Source organism: Emys orbicularis, chromosome 17, assembly GCF_028017835.1.
Source record: "Emys orbicularis isolate rEmyOrb1 chromosome 17, rEmyOrb1.hap1, whole genome shotgun sequence".
NCBI lineage: Eukaryota > Metazoa > Chordata > Testudines > Emydidae > Emys > Emys orbicularis.
In genome coordinates this window covers 22,693,863-22,716,707 of record NC_088699.1, presented here as the reverse complement: position 1 = coordinate 22,716,707, position 22,845 = coordinate 22,693,863, and the positions used below count along the sequence as shown (strand labels likewise).

Sequence of the window (22,845 nt, the reverse complement as noted above, 5' to 3'; positions counted from 1 at the left end):
TGGGGTGTCTGCCCGGAGGTTGACACTCATGGTCGTGAGCCACTCCAGACAGTAACGTTTCCTCTTCAGGGGCGTGGCGTAAATGCCCAGGGAGCAGTAAATGGTGTAAGGATCCAGGGCTCTTGCTCTGGGAGGGTTTAGTCTCAGAGGCTGCTGTTGAGATTCCAGCCATCCCCGAAGCAACCAAGGATGTTGAGGATGTAGACCTGCCTTTACATCCTAAGCAGACACTGTGCTTTGATGGGATGTGGGTGTCTCCCAAACCCCCGTGACGGGCGTTGTACCTGTCTCTAGAGCTGTAGCAGGTCTGGCAGGGCGCAAGCCCCGGTGTGCCGATGCACTAAGAGAGAGCCCTGAAGAGGGGGGAACCTCCCTGAAAGCACAACTGTGCTGAAAGAAACGAAACTACTAAATAAAGAGCGCGGGAAATGTTCCGAGTGAGCGCGGAAAGGCGGGAAGCCGTAGAACAGCGGGCGTCAGGTCTCCGTCTCAAGCCGCAGGCAGGTGAGAAGGGACTGAGGAGAGTTTTGCCAGGGGGAGATAGCGTTCGTCTCCCCCCGGCTTGGCCGAGTGAGCTAAGGCCTGTGTGACACTGAATACAGAGCTGCTCGCCTGTGTGTAGGTGGTGGAGAGAACACGGTGACCTCAGCCACGAGGTGTTTGCCCAGAAGAGGGTCTCCGAGTGGTTTGTTGCATAAAAGGCCAGAGGAGGGACCTGCCCTGTCACAGGGACGTGCACTGAGAAGAAAAGCTGGCTGCTGCGTTGCTGACTGACTGACAGACGAGAGAACCACAAGGCAGGAGCTTCACCTTCATGCCTGCCAGCCCCCCATCTCCTGGGACCCTGGACCACCTCCTTTCTCCTCCTGAGAAACCTCCTGACCAGACCGGGCCAGAGAGAGGGACCCAGATGACATTGTCACCACCCCGGCTAACTCCCAAACACCTCCTGCGATGTGAGACTTCGTCACCCGCCCCTCTCACCTTGCATGTTCTCTTTCCAATCACTTCTGTTGAATAAGTCTGGCTTAGCAGGCCATCACTGTATATTTTGCAGCACTGCTGTAAGCCTGTGGCCAAAGATGTAGCTAAAAGCAACGCCCTACACAGCCCAACAGCGGTACGAGTTTGCCAGGTCTTGAAGTGGCTGATCAGACCGTGTGCTGGGTCTGTGTCTCTCCAGCAGCAAGGCTGCAAGTCAAAGTCAACACCCAAGACAGAAGCTGCATTTTCTCTCGTTGCTGTTTTGTTCTCTCCCCTTTTGTGTGAGTTTGTCTCGTTTTGTTGTCTTAGGAACTGGGATCGGAGTTTAACAACAACATCATCATCGAGGACAGCTCCAGCGCAGCTCAACTAACTTCTCTTTTCTCCAGAGGACAGTTATCGCCTTCTTTGATACCATCTATGAAACAGTCAGACAAAGTGTGATGTACCCGGGGTACAATCTAGACTAGTGAGTAGCTGTGTCACCCCTGCCCTGTAACAGGGGATGTCCTTCACACTGCTCTGCACCTGTTGTGTCCACTCCTGGACTGTCACAAACAGCCTCTAGCATGTAAGTCACTCTCAGCTATGTCTGTGTGCCGCCACAGGCAGGCTTTCCCGAGCCTGAATTACACGGCAGGGTGACCCCAGCACACTCCCCGTCCCAGACTTCCCCCAGAAATGACATCCTGTACTGCCCAGCCCGCTGTCATTTTATTACTAGAAATGATATGCGCAAATCCTGTTCTCCCAAATGGAGCTTCCCAGCCACTTCAAGCCAAACACGCTGGTTTAGATAAAACAGTCAAACGAGTTTATTAACTACAGCGAGAGAGCTTGTGTTCACTTCAAAACTAGGAGGCCTAAAAATCAGAATTGGTTACAAGAAAAACCAAGTAAAATGCCACCAGTGCCTAACGTACCAAACCAGGGTCAATTCAAAGCAAAGTCACTCTCCCCACGTTCCAGCAGCTTGACAGGCCGAGTGCCTTTCAGTCGGGATCCCCCTAGTTCAACGCTGCTGCTTTTTTTTCTTCCCGTGTCGTGAAGGCCGTGGGCAGAGAGAAAGGGGGGGAACCTTTGGGGCGTCTCCCCCTCCTTTTTATGGTCCTCCCCCTCCCTTGGAGAAGCATCTCCAACTGGGAGCATGGCAACAGCCAGAGGGTGTGGATGGGAACCTCAGGCTATTTCTTCGCTAAGAGGCAGATTTTTTTTGCCCGTGTCCCTTTTCCTGCCAGAGAACAGAGACTTAGCAGGTGCTGGCCCATTGACCTTGCTTACACCTGGCTGAGGGGTCAGTTTGCCCTTGTGTGACGTTATTGACATAAACTGGGACCATATAGATCATTGTTGCAACCAAGGTCCTGTAGTGGCACCAAATCTTGTATAAAGGGGGTCAAAGGGGGTGTCTAAGACAAGGTTATGGTTTACTGGTTATGATTATGCTGTCTGTATGTGTGTATCAATTTTGTAGTTGAAGTTATGAATATTGGCTCTATACTGTCTGTACGGCAAACTTATGTTATGCTTCTGGGTGACATCCCAGACAAGCTGGGATTAGCTGTGCCTAGCCTGCTTGATGGCCCATTAAGGACCATCAGCTATACAATGGACCCATTGAGAGAAGGCAGATATGCCTTGAGACTCAGCAAAGTATGCAGGGACTGGCCCATGTGACTCCAGGCTCCATTTTGCTGTAATTTTCCCAGTAAGAACAAAGAGGTGTTCTTACACCTGGAAAAGACTATATAAGGCTGATGCCTCATCTCCATTTTGTCTTCAGTCCTGCTTCATACCTTTGGAGGGACTTTGCTACAAGCTGAAGCTTTGAACAAAGGACTGAGGACCCATCCCAGCTGGGGATGTATTCCAGAGACTTGATTTGAACCTGCAGTTTATTCTATCGCTGCTGCAAGCCTGAACCAAGAACTTTGCCATTACTGTATGTAATTGATTCCATTTAACCAATTCTAACTCTCATCTCTTTTTTCTTTTATCAATAAACCTTTAGATTTTAGATTCTAAGGGATTGGCAACAGCGTGATTTGTGGGTAAGATCTGATTTGTATATTGACCTGGGTCTGGGGCTTGGTCCTTTGGGATCAGGAGAACCTTTTTTCTTTTATTGGGGTATTGGTTTTCATAACCATTTGTCCCCATAACGAGTGGCACTGGTGGTGATACTGGGAAACTGGAGTGTCTAAGGAAATTGCTTGTGAGACTTGTGGTTAGCCAGTGGGGTGAAATCAAAGTCTTCACTGTCTGGCTGGTTTGGTTTGGTTTGCCTTAGAGGTGGGAAAACCCCAGGCTTGGGCTGTAACTGCCCTGTTTGAGCAATTTGTCCTTAGTTGGCCCTCTCAGTTGGGTTCCGCCAGAACCGCATCATCACACCTTGTTTCTGAGGAGCTGGCGTGGCCACTCCCCAGACTTGGAACATGGCTTAGTGACACCACACAGTGGAATCTTATAACTAAGGCTCCGAGTTTGTCACGGAGGTCACAGAAGTCACGGATTCTTATGTTCTTATTCCGTGACTTTCCGGGACCTCCGGGACTTCTGCAACGGCTGGCCCAGGGGCCCCCTGGGCGGCGGCGCTCGGGACCTCGGGCTTCAGCCCCATGTGGTGGAGCTTTGGCTTTCTGCCCTGGGCCCCAGCAAGTCTAATGCCAGCCCTGCTTAGCAGACCCCCTGAAACCTACTTACGGCCCCCCAGGGGGCCCCGGGCCCCTGGTTGAGAACCACTGCAGATCACTAAGGGCCTGGTAGCTCCCTCTGATTCATCCCTTATTTCTCCGTAAGTCCCGTCGATTTCAGCAGGACGAGTCAAGTCGTTGTGCTCAAGGCGGGCGAGGGGCTCAGGCGGTGCCCTACGGAAGAGGAGGTTTAATGCTGCTCTCTAGCCCTCACCTCACCGCTCCTGTGTGTGATACGCTCTCGGCTCTGCCAACAGCAGCACCGGGGACAATCAGCCCCCGGATTTAAGGGCCCACGTACGACCTGAAGAGCCCGAGTTTGACAATTTTGGTCCAGTTATTCAGTGGGTTTTTTTTCTTCTCCAATAGTTGTTGCGTTGTTTAAACGGGGGATTAGGCCTGGCCAAAGTTTTTCCATTGAAACTGGTTTCTGATGAAAACTGGCGCTGTTGAGTATGACCCGTTTTTGGCAAACAGCATCGCTTCCCGTGGGGAAAAAATTGGTTTTGGTTGAAAACCTGATCACTCAAAGGCCAAACTAATTTGATTTGGAACTGGTGCTGCTGAGCCTCATGGGAGTTGTAGTTTTCAGTTTCCTCCTGGGGGCTGGGCTCCCTTGCTAGACTCCATCTCCCATGAATTTTCACTGGGCACTTCTGCCTCCTTCTCCAGCTCCACTGGCTACTCCCCGGTCTCAGCTCTGTAACCAGTCCCCATCCCTGCCCCTTTCCTCTCCTTCCCACCGACCCCACAGCCTCACTGCGCTTTCCTGCTCCTCCCGCCAGCCGCCTAATGCGTTCAATCCCCTGCCCCTTCCCAACTGCCAAAGAAAGGGGTGAGTCCAGCCCCTGCCCTGCCTGCCCACAGCAGCGGGGAGAACATTATTAACTGAACGGCCAGCCCTTGGCCCAGCCCAGGACAGGGCTGGGCGCTGTGCTGAGACTGGCTGGTAAAGTGGAGGATCTGGAGGTGCCAGGCTGATCTATGGGTGTGTGAGACAAAGAAGGAATGTTCTCTTATGAGCCCTGTTTGTGCCTCGGTTTCCCCTAAACACTGCATTGTTACCCAATGGGGGCGGGAAAGGGACTCTGCTCTCGCACCAGGCTAGGAGACATGGGTCTGGGTGGCACCCAGCTGGCTGGGCCTTAATCCCCCTATCAGTGGAGCATTTGAGAAGACAATGGCAAACTCAATCGCCAGGCCCGTGCCCCCAGCACCCAACGCCCTAGATTTCCCCACCTCTCTGCAGGGAGGCTGAGCAGCGCCCCCAGCTGGAGAACAAAGCGCTGCAGAGGTGGGAGGAGAAGAGTTGGCTGCTGGAAGGAGATGGGGGCTCTCACCTGGAGCCGGACCAAGGTCAGACAGAGACACAGAGCTTGCAGAAAGGGGGTCACTACAGCCTGGCTGGGCTCTGGGCTGACCCTGCTTTACCCGTCAGTGCTCCCCCCGGGGCTGTGTGCCCGTTCCCTAACAAAGCCGCCGGCTTTGGCAACGCTGCTTGAGTGTCACTGCCAATGCTTCCTGACGCACGGATCCCTGATGGATGGGGCTCTGCAGGGCTGTCTGGGGGTGAGGCGGGATGCTGACGGCCCAGAGGTGGTGAAGCCGCGTGGCTGCCCTTGGCGGAAGAGAGAGACGCCTGGGGGCTCTGGCACAGTGAAGGGGCCTCCCAGGGACTGTTCCAAAGCTGCGGGTCCCTGACCGCGTGCACCAGCTGTTACTGCACCCTGGCTTAAATCCAGGGACTGATCCGGAGCCTGCCGGGAGAAAGGAAGGGCTCCAGGCTGGAGCCGGGGGAGGTTTTCACCGGCGAACTAAGCCCTTGGCTCTGTACAAGTCACAGCGGAGGGGCCCATGGGACGCAGGACCCCCTGCGCTGCGGGAGGGAAATGCAAACGCAGGCCTTCACCCCCAGGACACGCGGCTCCTCGCCCTCAGCTTCTCCTGGGAGGAGAGAGGAGCAGCTCCGAGCAGTGGGTCCTGTTCACCTCGTCACCTCCCCGCTCGGAGACGCCCGTGCCACGAACGCGGGGTGGCACATCAGCCTCAGCGAGTGTCCTCGTTTCTGCTGCCGTTTAGTCCCAAGACGTTCACCCACTTCCATGCTCTCGGGCAGTGCCAGCCTGGGAGCAGGGCAGGTTGCTGAGATTGCAGTGCGGCACTGTCAGGTTCGTCCCTTTCCCAGGGGATCCTGCCCCGCCCTGGGGTGAACTCATGTTGGTACCAGGTCCAGCGAGAAGGGAGCGCACAGCGCCCTCAGCAACCAATGCCTGCAGCCTTGTGAGCCAGAGCCGGAAACGGGATGCAACTCAAACCCTGCATGGGTTAGGCCAGAAAGTGTAATAACGTCCCAAGCCCAAGGAAATAACCCCACTGCATCGAACCTGCGGGCTCAAGGACATGCCCAAGCTGGAGAGAGCCCTAGTCCACTGCCAGAGGACTCCTTGGACGAGAACCCAAGAGGTGGGAGCTAAACCCCGGGAGCAAGGATGCAACAGAAGAGCAAGGAAGGGACCCGGTAGTGCCACAGTGCAGGGGAGGCGCGAGGCTGGAGCTGGCTCCACCCACCCCAGCTGCTGGGAGATACGGGGCGTCACTTGTGACTGCAACAAATGAAGCCCAGACATTTACTCAGCAGGGGCACTGGGTTACGGCCCCGAGGCCCCTGCCCCTCGCTAATAGCTGCAGAGTGCGGCCCCCCAGGCAGGCCTGGCTCCTGTCGCCAACAGAGGCCAGGGAACCCCAAAGACAGTTATGCAAGGAGCTTTCCCAGAGGGGAGGCCTCCTGGCTCCAGGCAGCTAGTGGGTGGCTCATATGCGAAAGGCTGCGTGTTCATAGCCTTTGTACATTTGTACGTCATCTCACAGATCTCTAGCCCGCCTCATTGTCCATGTCAATGTACAGGCTGTAGGCGTTGGCCTTGCTAGCTTGTGGCAGTCAGTTCCACAGGTTAACGATGCATTGGCTGCAAATGTCCATTTATCAGTTTTAAACATGCTGCCGTTCTGGTTCAGTGTCTCTTGCTCTTGTACGAGCACCTGGCATGCCTGTTTCATCACGTCTTTCTCCTTCTCGCCCAGTCTTTTCCATCTCCCTTCAGATGGAAGCTGACATGTGCTCAGACAGTGAGGGGGTCAGGCAGGAACATATAGTAATATCTACTTCTTAGGGGAGGCAGTGTGGCCTAGTAGACAGAGCACTGGCACTCAGGAAATTGAGTTTAATGCCCAGCTCTGCCACTGGCCTGCTGGCTGACCTTGGGCAAGTCACTTCCCCTCTGTGTCTCAGTTTCCCCATCTGTACAATGGGGCTAAGCACACTGACCTCCTTTGCGATCTATGGATGAAAACTGCTATGTAAGGGCTGGATACTATTATCACCTAGGACTTTTCATCTGCAGATATCACAGGGCTTTACGAAGGAGGGTAGAATCCTGATCCCCATTTTAAAGATGGGGAAACTGAGGCACAGAGACACAACGATGTTACTTGCTCAAGGTCACCCAGCAGAGCCAGGACTAGAACCCAGGTCTCCCGACTGCCAGTGCACTCTCCTTTAGGCCACACTGCCTCCCTACAGACACCCGCATGCCCGGCTACAGAGCCCCTTTTTCGCTGCTAGTTTTTTCCACCAGGGGTGAGCAGAACAGCCCATAATATTCCATGTGAAGCCACACAGAAAATGCAGTGTGGCCCGAACAAGTCACTTCAGCTGAACCCCAAACTGAACCGGACGCTGCAGAGCGACTGCCACCGCTGGGCTGAAAGATTTATTTAAAAATTGAGACCAAACAGTCAACATCCGAGACCATGAACCCTCCCTCCATACAATCATTAAAAGTTCTGTTAGCAGCAGCTGGCTGCCTTAGCCCTGTGCGGGCCAGACGGCGCAGGGAGCGGTCAGCTGTTCCGGGACCGGCTCCCAGGGACGCTCGGTCACCTGGGCTTGGGACAGTTCAAAAAGAAACGAGGAAAACTCACTTCACTTGGAAACAAACGGTGGATTTCCCCGAGATTCATCTGAGATCCGTCAGCCCCCGCCACCTCCGTCCTGCCAAGAACCTGTCAGCCCCCTCCCTCCTCTGCCAGCCAGAACCCCTCCGTCAGCCCCCCACTTCTATCCTGCCGAGAACCCCTCCCATCAGCCCCCCATCTCCTCCATCCCCAGAACCCCTCCCATCAGCCCCTCCTCCTCCTCCAACCCCTCTATCCCTGCTCTTCCTCCTGGCTCTGTCCCTGTGGCACCAGCCCGGAGAGCTGAGGTAGCTGGGGTTGAGCCGCCCAGGTGGGACCCCGCACCGGAGGAAGGGGGTGTAAGCACGTCCCCCACCCCCCGCCTGCCTGCTGCAGCTCCTATTGCTTCGGAGGTAGTGGCAGGCCAAGGGGCTGTATTTGGTCTGTCGGTGGCGCGGGGGTGGATCACGCTGACTTGGAAGCAGTGAAAGCACCAGACACAAAGTCCTACAGGGCTGGGCGCCCCTGCAGGCCATAGCACCACATGGGCTCCGCCAGGAGCAAGGGTTAGTGTTTAGTGTCCCAGAGCAGAGCTCCGGGGCTGGGGCCCACATGGTGAACAGCCACAGACCCACATGCTGCCTGTCCGAAGGCCGGGGCTCTGTTTTCTCCTACACGGGCACGACAGACGCCCAGATTGGCACGTGGTGCCACACGCCAGAGCCAGTGTGGACAGAGGCTGGGCTGTCCCGGCTTGTCCTGCTATGGCTTGGGCTGGGCCATGGCTGTCAGCTTAGCCGGAGGCGGCTGGGCCGTGGCCGGCTCCTGGGAGAGGGGAGCCAGCGCTGCCGGGTGATTGGGTGATTGGCAGCTTCGGGAGGACAAACTTCAGTCCTGTCTGAAAAGGCAGGTTACTGGCCAGACTGGATTTCACCGGCCAGGCTGTAAGAGCGCCTCTCCCAAGGCCCTGGGCATCCCATGCAGATCTGGCTTAGACCTGCCCCAGGGCCCGTCTGCAGCCATTGCTGACAAGGGGGAACAGCCACTGCCCAAAGGGACAGACTCAGCCCCTGGGGGGGCAGCAATGGCTTCTGCGGAGTAGGACACAGACTAGGTCTGAATCGGGCCCAATTATCGCCACTGCTTGAACCAGCTGGTTTTCAAATTAGACACGGGGCACCAACTAGGTGGCAACCCCATCCCAGCCAGAGACATGTGAGACTGGGCACTGACCCACAGCCCCTAGCCCTGGCAGGGGGAGGGGAACTGGCCCTGGGCACTGACCCACAGCCCCTAGCCCTGGCAGGGGGAGGGGAACTGGCCCTGGGCACCGACCCGCAGCCACTAGCCCTGGCAGGGGGAGGGGAACTAGCCCTGTGCACCGGGCACCAACCCGCAGCCACTAGCCCTGGCAGGGGGAGGGGAACTGGCCCTGTGCACCGGGCACCAACCCGCAGCCACTAGCCCTGGCAGGGGGAGGGGGACCGGCCAAGCACACGCCAAGGCAAATTCGCCTCCACATCTCACTGCAGTGGGATTCCCCTGGGATGAAACGGGCCCCGATTTGCATGAACTGCCCCAGTGCAGGCTGTCCGCTGGGTACGAGCAGCCCAGGACTGCCCGGCTGTGTCAGCAGGGAGGGTATTTCACCGACTCCTTTGTCAGCACTGGCTGAGAGGCAGCACCTGAAAGCCCAGAGCAGGACGGTGTTTTGTTTCTGCTAGGGGCAGACTGCCCCTCCATCCCCAGCTGGTGCTGCCTGAGCCGGGAGGGGGGAGGATCTAAGTGATGGGGTGGCCATGTTCTGAGCAGCTGGCTGGGCTCCCAGGGAGGGGTGAGCTCAGACCCCGGGTTGCCTTTGGATTCGCTGCCTCGAAAGGGGTGAAATGACACAGGCCACCAAGCGTCTTCAGCCTCCTCTGCCCCGTCTAGAAGGGAAGGGAGGCGTTCCCAGGGGTCACTCCTCTGCTCCCATCCCTCGCTTCCCAAGCAAACCCGGCCATGGGCTGCCCCCGCGGGCTCACAGTGCCCAGAAGATGCCCAGCTGTGCACCAGCAAGGAGGGCACAGAGGCAGCGAAGGGGACCGTGCTTGTTCCAAATTCTAAAGCAGCTTTCTGCTCCGTAGCAGCCCCCGGAGGGCACCGAGGATCAGTCCAGCACCAGACGCCTGCAGTCTACACCAGCCATGGGGCTCAGATCAGTGAGGAGAACCGGCAGCTGGGTGCCCTGCAGAGCTCTGTTGCAAGCTGGCTGGAGCCAGGGTCCAAGTGCCCCCTTCCCACTGGGCAGGGATCAGAGCCGGTGGGGCAGCTTCACGTATTACCCGCTGGGGCAGCCTGGGTAACTCTCCCCGCTGGCAAAGGCAGAGGCTGTGATGGAGCGGCAGCTCGGAAAGACGCTTCTCACCTGCGCCCGGCCAAGCACCTTTGACAGTGGTTTATTGCTGGCACTAACACAGTGATCTGCCCAGGCACGAGGCTGGGACAGCTCCCTGCTCTGGGGTGGGGATGGGTCGGCTCCCAGGACCAGGCTAGGACCCTCTCCCACCGGGGGGGCAGGAGCTGGCAGACTGGTAGCTCGGGCGCTGCCCCCACCGGCTGTCTAACACATGGCTTTAAGGGACCAGGGCTCCCCCGGCCTGCGTGCTGGGGTTCTGCTGGCAGCTCCCCGCGGCTGGAGGCCGGCCGCCCTGGGATGGCCCCGTTCGAAGTGCAGTAAGACACTCGCGGCTGAGGTGTTATTGAGGCACGCTGGCCCTCTTCCAGCAGTGAAAGGCACTCGTTGTCCACCCCCCGGGTGCAGCACGCCCCCCACGGGCTCTCAGCTGCACAGGGCCAGCTTAGAACAGCAAGTGGGAGGGGAAGCATGGGGGTGGGGAGGGCGGTGTGCCCAGCACCGAGCCCAGAGCCCGCCCAGCCTCGCCAGCAGGAGAACCAGCTTGGCTGCATTTCCACGCCCTGCCCAGCGCGACGCTGGCTCTGAACCGGGCTGGAGAAGCACAGTGGGGTCAAAGCCCTAGTACCCCACGCCAGATCGGAGCTGCCGCCGCCAGGGCCCGGGGTGCGTCCTGGCTCGTGTCGCCGAGGCAGAACCGGTTCAGAGTCTGTGCAAGAGCGAACCGAGGTTTACAGTCGGAACCCAAAGCAGCTGCACTAAACACGCGGGCAGAGTCTGTGTGTCCCGTGGCTGTGGGGAGCCGGCGCTGCCATGGCTCCGGGCACTTCAGGCCTCCGCACTTTCTACTTGCCCAGTCGAGGGTGGGGCGGCTGCCCGGCCGGGCGTGCTGGAGGAGGGTCCTTGGGAACGCAGAGGACGTGTGCTTCAAGGCGGATTTTGCACCGGTTTATTTTGTATCTTCAGAAAGAGCTGCACCAAGCTGGGTCCCGGCCAACTGAAGGGGCGTCCGTCAGTCGCTGATTCAGGCGTGGGAAGCTACTCTGCAGCTGGAGGGGGAGGAACGCCAGCAAGGGCGGACAGAGGGTCAGAGGCCTCTGGGACTGGGGCTCCCAGGCATTAGAAGAGAACAAATACTATCCCTGCCAGGCTCTAGGGACTCCTCCTCAGAGGAAATGTGTGGTCTCCTCAGCCACCGTCCCTGCCCTGCTCCCCACAGCGCCCCCTGCTGGCAGAGGCTGGAAGGGAGTTGCCAGGAGTCCCCCACAGCCAGCTCCTGCCCCGCTCCCCACAGCGCCCCCTGCTGGCAGAGGCAGGACTGGAGTAGCTGGGAGCTCCCCCACAGCCAGCTCCTGCCCTGCTCCCCACAGCGCCCCCTGCTGGCAGAGGCTGAAAGGGAGTAGCCGGGAGTCACCCTACAGCTCCCACAGCACCCCAAGCAGAAGTCTGTTTTGCGGTGTAATTTTGCGGTGCCGTCTAGTGGGTTAAGCAAGGGACGCAGACACTCCTGGATGCTACTCCCAGCTCAGACTCTTTGGGTGGGCCTGGGCAAACCACAACCTCTCTGCCTCAGTTTCCTCATGAGGACTGTGGGCTAATGATCCCTGACCCCTGCGTCCCGGGGCGGGAGTTTTCCGGCAGGGACAGATGCTGCAGGAGGCCCCAGGAAAGGCAGTGGTGCTGCTGCCTGGGCTTGTATCAGATTTCTCCAGGGTACCAGGGAAAGAGGCAGGGAGTGAATCCTCCCAGCTGGTCTGCTTCTTGCCCCCTGCCACCCCCGGCTGAGCTCAGGCTGTACGCTTCCCTGCCCCCCCCACCCCCATCCCCGGGCACTTACCGTCCTCATCCCAGCCCTCCGCCACGCCCGCTAGCTTATAATGCTTCTTGCGGAGTTCTCCCAGCTTCTGGCGCTCCTTCTGCAGCTGGTTTTCCAGCTCCAACACTCGCACCTAGTAGGGAAGGAGAAGGCCTTCTCATCACCTAGGCCAGCAGCTGGGCCTCCCCATCCCCACCCCATCCTGGCCCCAGCCCACTCTGGGACTCTCCCCAGCCTCTCTGAGCCACCCTCAGCTCCCCAGCAGCGCATCTGTCTGCTAAACCTGCCCTCGTTAACCCTCAACAGGCCAGAAACAATGATGCAGGCTTTAGCCAGCCTAAGAGACGATGCCCCTACCTGCGAGTCCATTTCCTGGCGCTTGATCTGAGTTAGTGTCATGCTGGAGAAGTCCATACTGTCTGCGGGGGAAGAACAGACGAGTTGTACCCATTAGGAGCTGCTCCCCCGCGCCCAGGACTCCCCCAGACGCTGTGCTGAGCACACCGAGATGAAGGATGGGCCCGATGGGTGAACAGGAGACAGTGAAATGGGAGGGGCTCTGATCTGCACAGCGGCTGGAGAAGTGACGAGCCCTTTAGGGAAGCTGGGCAGAGATTCCCCCACCCAGATGGGCCTGGCACTCACCTTTCTCCTCAATCTGAGACTTCCCTGACTTGGTGGAGGCCACCACCCCGGCGGTGGCCTGGTTGACTCCTCGAGATGCCTGCCGGAGCCTGGCCAGGTTAGCACTGTCCTTATCCGCTTTCACCTGCCGGATCAAAGAGAAGGGTCACACGCGCCTCACGCAGAGGACGGGCCAGGAAAGGAAACAACCCGTCTGCTGGGCTGGCTCCAGGGGCCGTGTGATCACAGCACTGCACGCTCAGTGCTCCGGGGAGCCGCCAGGAGCCCAAAGCAACGTCAGTGGTTAGCACACAGGGCCAGACCGAGGCCTGCCACTGAGCTGGTGGGGGGAAGGTGTAAAGAGCCTCCTCTTTGCACGGGAGAATCGCTCACCAAGAGCAAGGATTGTGTGGGGGTGGGAGTCGTGCCGCTAGCCCCGCCCCCTGCCCCAGGGGGAGGAGTCGTGCCGCTAGCCCCGCCCCCTGCCCCAGGGGGAGGAGTCGTGCCGCTAGCCCCGCCCCCTGCCCCAGGGGGAGGAGTCGTGCCGCTAGCCCACAGCGAGTAGCTGACTTTGGGAGTTTGGTGCTCTCACTTGCTTGCTCCTGCATCCATGCTCTGAGCACAGGAGCTGACCAGGGGACAGTCCACGGGGTATCAACTGGCCACTCCTCCCACCCCCACCACTGGAGCCCCCTATTCCAAGCAGGCAAACCAGCTGGCACCCCACACATAAGACCAGGCTGTTTACAGAGGAGAGCGGCTGGGCAAAGCTCCTACCTTGGAGGCAGCCACCAGCTGGGCAGTGCTAGCCGCGATCTCATGAGAGCACACCATCAGCTCCTCGAATTTGCCTTTTCCTTGCACCACCAGGTCAGCGGCGTCACTATGGAAGGCAGCAGATGGAGCGGCTGGGACCCCAATGTGCAGGCTACACCAGAAACCCCACGCTCTCCCCAGCCTGGGCAAGGGGATGCCATTGTGGCACTCAGCTCCCCAGAGCCGAGGCACCGGCAGGGCACAGGCCTGCCCCCAGCTCTCTGGCAGCGGTTCACTGGGCATCACATGGGAACTCATGGGACGGACTCAGCCGGGACTGGCACTGAACTTCCCAGTGACTTCACACGTTCACCGCCCATCTCAGACCCCGGGGTGTCTCGCTCAGAGTCCCCACAATGCGAAGCCGCCGCTGCCCCAACGGGCACTTACACCATGACGGTGGCTCCCCAGCCCACGGCTTTGGATGCGGAGATCAGGCCCTCCGTCCAGCGGGAATTCCTGGCGTAGAACTCCTTGGGGGACGCTGCGCCCTGTCGTTCAAAGGAGAAACGCCCAAGGGTCACGCACGGGAGGCCAGGGAGCGGCAGATGCAGCTCAGTCTCTCTGGCCCCTAGCTAGCCCTGCCTTGTCCCTAGCCCGCGGGGATGGTGACCAGGCTGGGGAGAAGCACCATGGTCGAGGAGAAGGAAGAGTCAGGAGCTCCCAGAGCAGCTAGGGCGGAGGTTTGGGGAAGAAGCTGAGCAGAGTTTATGTCCCAGACACACGGACCCAGGAGTGAGGACTCCACGGACAGCAGCCCTTCCATGGCAGCGGGGAGGGGTTTACAGCCTTCGGCTCTCTGACCAGCCTGCCCTGGCCTACAGTTCTGCTCCCCCCCGGCTCTCCTGGCCACCCAAGCCCTGGATCTGCTTCACTCCTCTTCTAAACCCCGACTTGCTTCTCTGGGGAGGTCCCTGCCACGGCTCAGAGCAGCATGTCGTCTGTCAGACCCTCAGGACCCAGCCCTGAGCGCCCCGCTGCCACTCGCAGCAGGAGACTCAATGGAGCCGGGGAACCTTGCCCCAAATCGAAGGATGCTGCTAGCCATGGAAAGACCATGGTGTCTAAGGCCAGCGGGTCCCCCAGCTGCTTCGGCTGCTACAGTAGGCTCCCCATCACTCCCTTAGCGATGTGTCTATTGGCTCTGTGGCCATTCCATTCAATTGCATTCAAACCCGCCACGGCTGGGGAAGCAGCTGCAGGGCAGGTCCGGACCCACACAGCTCAGGGGCGGGGACAGACTCTGACGGGCGCAGCAGAGGTCTTGGCCTCGCTCTTTGGGAACCGGATCTCTCCCAAACATCTCTGGAGCATGAAGTTGGCCATGTTGGAAAGTGCCTCTGGGCTTCCACTAACAGCCAGGTTCCCGGCTGGTGCCCCCCCACTTCCGGTAGCTGGCTCCATAGCTACAGGGTGTGTGGAGCTCACACTCCCAAATCTTGAGGAAACACCTCTCTCTGGCGCTCTGAATTAGTGGCCTCCAGCTACTATGGAGTCCCTAATCTGCCCCAGCTGCCAGAGAAGGCTGGGAGCTGGTGTTAGGCCATGGAGTGACTGACACAGGGCTGCCAAGAGCAGCTCTCCCAATGGGTGCATGCTAGCGAGTGCCCTGCTTACCCTTCCGCTCTCCACAATCTCCCTCTGGAGGTCCTTAGAAGCCAGGACTAGCACCTGGATAGCCTGCATCAGGTCCGTGCAGGAGCCCAGAATCCTGCAAGAGAGAAAGGCAGCTCGCGAGAAGGCAGGGAACAAACAGGCTAAAGACTATTTAGCTAAGTTAGATGTAATCAAGTTGGCAGAGCCTGATGAAATTCATCCTAGGGCACTTGAGGAACCATCAGGATTATTTTCGAGACCTCCTGGAGGAGAGGCCCCCCGAGAACTGGAGAAGGGCAAATATAGCATCTGGCTTTAACAAGGGGAACAAAGAGGACCTGGGGGATTATAGATCAGTCAACCTAACTTCAGTACCTGGACAGATACTGGAACAAATTATTAAACAATCCATTTGTAAGCGCCTAGAGGATACTAGGGTTATAAGGAGTAGCCAGCATGGATTTGTCCTGGATAAATCCTGCCAAACCAATCGAATGTCCTTTTCTGACAGGGCTACTGGCCTAATGGGCATGGGGTAAGCAGTAGATGTGATACATCTCGATTTGGGTCAGGCTTTTTACACAGTCCCACATGACATTCTCCTGAGCAAGCTAGACCGGTGGTTCTCAACCAGTGGTATGTATACCCCTTGGGGTACGCAGAGGAATTCCAGGGATACATGAACTCATCTAGTTATTTGCTTAGTTTTACAACAGGCTACATAAAAAGCACTAGCAAAGTCAGTACAAACTAGAATTTCAGACGGACAAAAGGAGAAAGTAAACAATTTGTCAGTACTAGTGTGGCTGTGACTCTTGTATTTTTATGTCTGATTTTGTAAGCAAGTAGTTTTTAAGTGAAGTGAAATTTGGGGTACACAAGAGAAACCAGTCTCCTGAAAGGGGTACAGTAGTCTGGAAAAGTTGAGAACCACTGACCTAGAGAAATGTGGTCTAGATGAAATTACTATCAGGTGGGTGCACAACTGGTTGAAAGACTGTACTCAAAGAGTAGTTATCAATGGTTTGCTGTCAAACTGGGAGGGCATATCTAGTGGGGTCCCGCAGTGGTCAGTCCTGGGTCTGGTACTATTCAATATCTGCATTAATTACTTGGATAATGGAGAGCTTATAAAACCTGCAGATGACACCAGGCTGGGAGAGGTTGTAAGCGCGTTGGACAACAGGATTAGAATTCAAAACAAAATGGAGAACTGATCTGAAATGAACTAGATGAAATTCAATATGGACAAGTGCAAAGTACTGCACTTCGGAAAGAAAAATCAAATACACAACTACAAACTGGGGAATAACTGGCTAGGCTGCAGTATTGCTGAAAAGCACCTGCGGTTATAGTGGAACACAAACTGAATAGGAGTTAATGTGACGGAGCTGTGAAAAAGGCGAATATCATTTGGGGGTGTTTTAACCGGAGTGTTGTATTTTAAGACTGAGGAGGTAATTCTCCCTCTCTGCTCAGCACTGGGGAGGCATCAGCTGGAACACTGAGTCCAGTTCTGGGCCCCGCGCTTTAGGAAAGATGTGGACAAACTGGAGAGGGTCCAGAGGACAGCAACAAAAATGCTCAAAGGTTGAAAACCTGACGTGTGAGGAAAGGTTAGAAAACTGGGCATGTTTAGTCTGGAGAAAAGGAGACTGAGGGGGGACCTGATACATTCTTCAAATACATTAAGGGCTGCTATAGAGGCCGGTGCTCAGTCATTCTTCATCCATTGAAGGAACGAAAAGAAGCAACGGGCTTAATCTGCAGCCAGGGAGACTTAGGTTCAATATTAGGAAAATGTTTCTAGTTCTCAGGGTGGTTAAGCTCTGGAACAGGCGTCCAAGGGAGGCTGTGGAATCCCCGCCACTGGTGGCTTTTAGGAACGGGTTGGACAACACCTGTCAGGGCTGGTCAGTGCAGGGGGCTGGACTGAGGACCTTCCAGTCCCACATTGCTACCACTAGGTAAAAAGCGAATTCCCAGTCACACCCTCATGGCTCCACAGACTCCCCTCCCCCAACAGTTAGACTGGCAGGAAAGACAGTGCCCATGGGGCTCCTCCGCTGGGCACAACTCTCCCAAGCACTGCCCACTCAGAGGATGAGCACCCGGCAACATCACCCTCCCCTCATGACGGGCTCCTCAGTGCCCTCAGCCCGCTGCGAGCGAAGAGGGCTCCGGCGGGCAGGCGCTCTGAGGGGGCGCGCTCGTTCCCTCGGGGTGGAATTCCCCATTGGGTCGAGGGTGCCTAGGCCTTGTTCAGGGCTTGGATACTGTGTGCCTCGCAGCGGTACCAGCGCTGCAACACACGGCGGAGGGCCTGCGGGGAGCACGCTCCCCCCGATAGCCTCCCCACTTTCCCTGGAACATAGCGAGGTCGTGGGAAACCCCAAGCGCTTTTGTCTTTATTACAAGCACCGCTGGCCCTTCCCCCTGCCGTTCCTCTTGTTGTATGTGGCATCTTCCTTTGCTTTCGCTGCTTGACTGTGACGTTTTAATGGTTTTACTGTTGCTCAGCATGAATCAGCCCTTGCACCGCGCTTCACAGGCAGAAGCCCTCCCAGCCACGCTGGGCACCAGGCCAGGGCCCCAATCCCTGTTTGCAGAGGCAGGCAGACAGTCCCCTCGCAAGTCAGCGGCGGGCTCGGCATTAGAAGCCTGCAGTTCCTGTGCTCATGGCACCAGCCCACGGAGCCGCTCTGACTGCGGACAGCAAGCAGGGGTAGATCTTGGCTTTGTACTAACCTCTCATTGACCTCCAGCTTGACCCCGGTGTCCCCAGCCCGAGACTTGCTGAGCATATCCTGTTTAGAGCGACAGAGCCATGCTGTGAAACTCACGGTCAGGGTGTGCGCGTGCGCAGACACCCGGTTACACAGGACAAGGCAGATTCTCATCTATCACCAAGCCCGCCCACCCACGGCCCTTATCACCCCACATGGGGACCAGTTCCAGGCGCTGGTACTGAGAGCCCATGGCAAGGGCCTGCGAGCCGCATTCCCTTGCCCCACTGCTCTCCTGCAGCTCGACCTGCAAGTGCTTTCCTGAGCTGATGGCACCGGGCTGCACACCTGAGCAGAGCTCGAGGGAGCAGGAGATGGGAGACGGGTCTGAAGCAGCCCTCCAATGGCTCCGATTCTGCCAGTGCAGCATTAGCCTGTGGTGCCGCAGTGGGCCCGGGCCCACAAGGGAACATACCAGATTCCAGCCGCTGACACCACCTGGCTGCAACATCTGGCCGGTCAGCGACCTCCAGTGGGTGCAGCTCCCTGAGACAAGCAGGAGTCTGGGAGGCTCCTGGTGGTGCAGCTTTCGGTTGCTCAGTGTGGGCTGCTGACTGGCTGGAGCCTGCCCCGTGGCGTCTGTGTGGCCCTTGCTGTGTTGCTTTGGTGACCCTGGGGCCGCTGGTCTGAGTCACTGCAGGGCAGGGGTTGCTGGGAGTGAAGGAACAGCCCCCCCCATCCCTCACCCAAGCCACTCTCCGGTCTCACCTCTATCCTGGCAACTGCCATCTCGACAGCTGCTGACGTAGCTGCCATCTCCTTGTCCACCAGGTCCCCCAGCTCCTCCTGCTCGACGTCCAGGCCTTTGGGCCGAAGCTCCTGGGAGGAGAACTCAGGAGAGTGAACAGCTGAGCAGGAAGGGGCAGCGGAGGGCTGAAAGGCAGGCCGCACACACTGACACAGCCAAGTCAGAGGGGGACGGGACACAGAGCAGGGCAGACGCATATCCCAGGAGTTCCCCTCTTGGACCGTAGAGACCCTCAACCCCGCCCCAGAGGGATCCTCCCAACCTCCTTCTTGCTGCCCATTGCCCACTCTGGAGCAGTCAGTCTCCTACGGCCCTGTCCTAGGCCGCAGCCGTTCAGTACGCGACAGGCCCCCCTGCCCAGAGAGGGGGCTGATTCCAGCGCGTTCCAGTCCCCAGCCCTCTCACCTCTCCGATGGCGCTGATTCGGCTCAGGCAGTTTCTCACGGCGGTGCAGTCGGCGCCCCCCAGGGAGGCCTCATCTTTCAGGGCACCAAGGTAGCTCAGGGCCTCGCTCCCGCACTGCTTACACATCTCCGACAGCACTGAAACCAGCCGGGCAAGAGCCGGTGAGGAAGGCAGGAGCGCCCAGCGGGAACAGCCCCACCCCTTGCCCCGGCAGGGATACTTACAGTCAGCAAGCTCCATAGGGACCATGTGGGAGGTGGCGCTGCCCTGCAAGATGGTGTCGCTGATGAGGTGGGCAAACAGGGCCACGCATGGCAGCAGGCTGCTTACATCTGCGGGCAAAGGAGAGAGAAGGGGGAGACGGCCCCTGCTAAGTCACTGGCCACCTCAGCGGTTCAACCAGCCCCATCGCTGCCCTCTCAGTCCCTCAGGCAAACAAGACTCGCGGGTTTGAGAGAGTCAGATTCAAAGGGAGCTGAGCAGGTACGTTCCTCACCCCCTCAGGGCACCAGAGCCAGGCGCAGACCCAGCCCTGAGCCCTCACTCGCCGCAGCTCAGAGATCCCCTTCCCAGGATGATGTCCGCAGCAGCCGTGCGTGCACATGCCGTCAAGCGTCAGGTCAGTACAGGCCTGGAGGGCGTGTGCAGCCCCAGTGCACGTGGCCTCGCTGCGCCCTGGCACTGCTGTGGCTTCGGGAACTACAGCCCAGCCCCCTCTCGACTCAGTTTCCCACAGTCTGCACTGCAGCTGAGCTAGCTGCTGCCCTGCTGCGGCCAGGGGATCCAAGGGCTGCTGTTGCTTTGCTGCTTGGGTGCTGTGGGAAGGGGGAAGGGTCAAGTGCATCATGTGACACGCTGACAGCAGGGCTCCAAGAGGGGGCGCTGTGTCCCTCACACACACGGGTGGCCCGTGGGCTGCGGGGTCTGAGGCTTGGCATGTCCGGAAGGAGAGAGGATGGGATCTTCTGGAGGGACCCCTGTGGAAGCCCCCACCATTCGCTCTGCCAGCACTCCTCAGCCCTGAGCAGCCCCTGCCGATGGCGTGCAGAGGAAGGTGCACTGTGAGCCCGCAGTGAGGGGGCTCAGGGCCCCGGCAGCTCTCTCACCTGAGCGGTTGGAAAGGTATTTGCCATGCGCGCCCTGGAGCCGCTCTATGCAGTCGGAGGCAGCCAACGTTCTGCACAGGAGATAATCTGCACACACAAGAGAGACCCAGAAGGAACTCAGCGGTCTGCGCAGGGTCCGGGGCTACACACAGACTCATCCCCTGCCCATCCGTGTGCTGCCAACACTGCCCCAGGGGCTCCCGCGCAGAGCCTGCCCCTGAGTTACAAGAAGCCCCCGACTGAGCAGTGGAGAATGCTGCCCGGAGGGGCTGGGCTCTGCGATACAGTCTCTGGTTCCCCCAGTTACACAACGAAACCCCCTTAAAACCAGAGAGGGAGACAGCACCGCACGGCCAGTCAGCTCCAGCTGGCTGCATTTTGCTCCTGCCCCCGCTGGAGCAGAGCACAGCACAGCACTCGGCACGGGCGCTCTGGAGCAAGGGCAAAGGGAAAGGCCCTGCAGGGAGTCTGCCCACCTCTGGGAATACTGGACTTCAGTGCACTGGGGTCCTTTCCAAAGGCAAAACGTTTGCTCTCCAGAAGAGTTACTACGAGCCCTGAGGAGATGTCGCCTCGGACAGGGCTCCCCAGTGCGGGGGTGGCGGCGGGGAGGCGGGACTCCATCACGGGAAGGGCGGTCACCCCAACCTTCCCTGCAGGCTGGGGCAGAATATGAACAAAGGGCTCCTGAGAGCCCCCACCCCACCCCTGCTCCTGGCCTCCTGATTTCTGCCCTCAGCCAAATCTCCACACTATGGCTGGAGCCCCCTTCTTTTACTCCTGAGGGCATTCTGCGACAAAAAATAAAAAATTCTGCACACAATATTTTAAAATTCTGCAAAATTCTGCACGTTTTATTTGTCAATAAATCAATGCAGAGGCTCCAGCAGGGCAGTGGGGAGCACAGGGCACTGGCTGCATGAAGGTGGGAGATCACTGTGCAGCTCCCCCACCCCGGGACACGGACTCAGCGGTGAGGCTGCACCCGACCCTGACACAGCACAAGACCTGGGCCTGCCCCAGAAACACCTTGGGGTCCTGCCCTGCTGCGCTAGGTGCACCAGGTGTGGGGCAGGCAGGCTCAGCCAGGCAGGATCCAAGTGTGAAGGGGCTCAGTGTGGGGGGATCCAGGTGTGGGGTGAGAAAATTCTATGTGGGACAATCTGGTTGCAGGCAGCTCAGTGGGGGGTCTAGGTGTGGGGGGGAATCTGGATGCACAGAGGCTTGTTGGGAGCGTCCAGGAAACTGAGTCAGCTCTTGCAGCTTCCCTTTGCTTCCTTGTCAGAAAGTCATTTTTCTGCGGGGAAGCAGAGAAATCTGCGGGGAACATGAATTCTGCGCACACACAGAGGCGCAGAATTACCCCAGGAGTAGCCTTTGCACCCATCTGTGCTGAAGATTTTAGGGAGGGACAGCAAATGATTCCTTGGGAAACCCCCCCGAATGTAACTGACTCAGTTTACTGGACGCACACGGGTCTGTATGTGCACACACACTCTAGTGCAACTCCAGAGCTATGGAACACTTGGTGAGACACCCCTGAAATACCTGGCACTGGCCAAGCACCGCCCGGGTGAGGGTGAGTGGGGTTATGACCCTGGAAGCTGCAGTCAGTGGCACTAGCTCTGGGCCAGCTCAGCTGCCTGGGAGCAGTCCCAAGGCTTTATCCTCAGCAGTTCCTAGGAGAGGCATGTGGCTCGCCAAACACTGACTGAATTCCAGGCCGGTGCCCCGAGTGGCACCCAACCCCGATTCATAAGAGCTTTCACGCCGTGTGTGAGAGCAGCTAGAGGTCAGTGCAGCTGGATACACCCAGCAGAGGGAGGAGCCAGCCCAACCCTGATGGCAGGGCAGCTAGGCCATACCTGCAGAGCTTGTGCAGCTGATGTGGGCGGGGTCGTCGAGTCGGTTCAGGGAGTCCTGCACCATCTGCTCAGCCTCCTGCACCGTGCACTTCAGCAAGGCAAACTGCTCGTCCAGGAGCCGCTGCTGGAGGGCTTGCTCACGGCTCTCCTGAGGGACACACAAAGACAGGAGAGAGGTCAGGGCCTTCCCAAGCCCCAGCCAGGCCACCCTGGCACCCAGGAGGCTCTGGGCAAGAACGCAAGGCCACTGACATGCCAGAGCCATGTAATTGAAAGAGTAAGGGCTGTCCCTGGCTGCTCTGGCCCCAGTTCCTTCCAGCAGGAGGAAAGGGGGCAGATGGGGACCATAACGCCACACCCATGGGGTGTTCCCCATATCTTTGCATTTAAGGAAGAACAGTTTGGGGCTATCAGTTCCTAGCATGCAATGCTCCATCTTGACCCGAGCAACCAAGCAAGGAGGAGTCCAACAGCATGGCATGCTGGGACATGCAGCCTCTGCAGATCACAGCTCCACGGCATTAGGTTTACTGCATTTCACACAAGAGCTGCGTTGGACTTCTGTCAATGCACGGGGTGAAGTCAGGGTGCCCAGGGGATGGAGTGTGGCTGTTGCAATGTTGCTGCCCACCTTGGGCACCCCCAAACTGGCAGACAGGAGTACCTTCTCTCCCAGCCGGGTCTGCAGTGTCTCCAGCGTTTTACTGCTGCTCTCCTTCTCGCTGTCTAGAGTGTCCTTCAGCTGCTGCAACTCGGCCTGCAATGCCGCCACCTCCTGGCTGCGCTGGGCCACTGCCACCACCAGGGTGTCCCTCTCCTGCTCCAAGCCCGCTGTCCTGGTGCTACGCTCTGCTTCCGACTGCAGGGCAAAGGGAACAGAGGGAGGAACGGGGAAAGAAAAGATGAGGGTGGATCAAGCGCCCTCATTCTGGGATCCCGCTTCCCCTACTATATTCCAAAATTAAACCACCTCAGAGCCCGGTGTGCTGGGGCAGCGAGTTCCTGCCGCCCGCGATGCTGGCACTGCTCCCAGCGCAGCGAGACAGCCCGTCCCGCT

At 58.2% G+C, this 22,845-nt stretch overlaps 1 protein-coding gene across 1 annotated transcript in view; it reads right to left on the bottom strand.

The window, feature by feature from the left end:
• Nucleotides 1–11,064: 11,064 nt before the first annotated feature.
• Nucleotides 11,065–22,845, bottom strand: part of HIP1 (huntingtin interacting protein 1) — a 132,504-nt gene continuing 120,723 nt past the window's right edge. The window contains exons 18-31 of the mRNA XM_065418527.1: nt 22,453–22,647; nt 21,789–21,936; nt 19,924–20,010; nt 19,042–19,149; nt 18,818–18,954; nt 18,373–18,483; nt 17,627–17,685; nt 14,900–14,993; nt 13,673–13,773; nt 13,244–13,349; nt 12,488–12,611; nt 12,200–12,261; nt 11,864–11,975; nt 11,065–11,075 (exon numbers count right to left, since the gene is read on the bottom strand). Coding sequence (XP_065274599.1) covers nt 11,065–11,075; nt 11,864–11,975; nt 12,200–12,261; nt 12,488–12,611; nt 13,244–13,349; nt 13,673–13,773; nt 14,900–14,993; nt 17,627–17,685; nt 18,373–18,483; nt 18,818–18,954; nt 19,042–19,149; nt 19,924–20,010; nt 21,789–21,936; nt 22,453–22,647 — 1,455 coding nt within the window. The remainder of the gene's footprint in view (nt 11,076–11,863; nt 11,976–12,199; nt 12,262–12,487; nt 12,612–13,243; nt 13,350–13,672; nt 13,774–14,899; nt 14,994–17,626; nt 17,686–18,372; nt 18,484–18,817; nt 18,955–19,041; nt 19,150–19,923; nt 20,011–21,788; nt 21,937–22,452; nt 22,648–22,845) is intronic.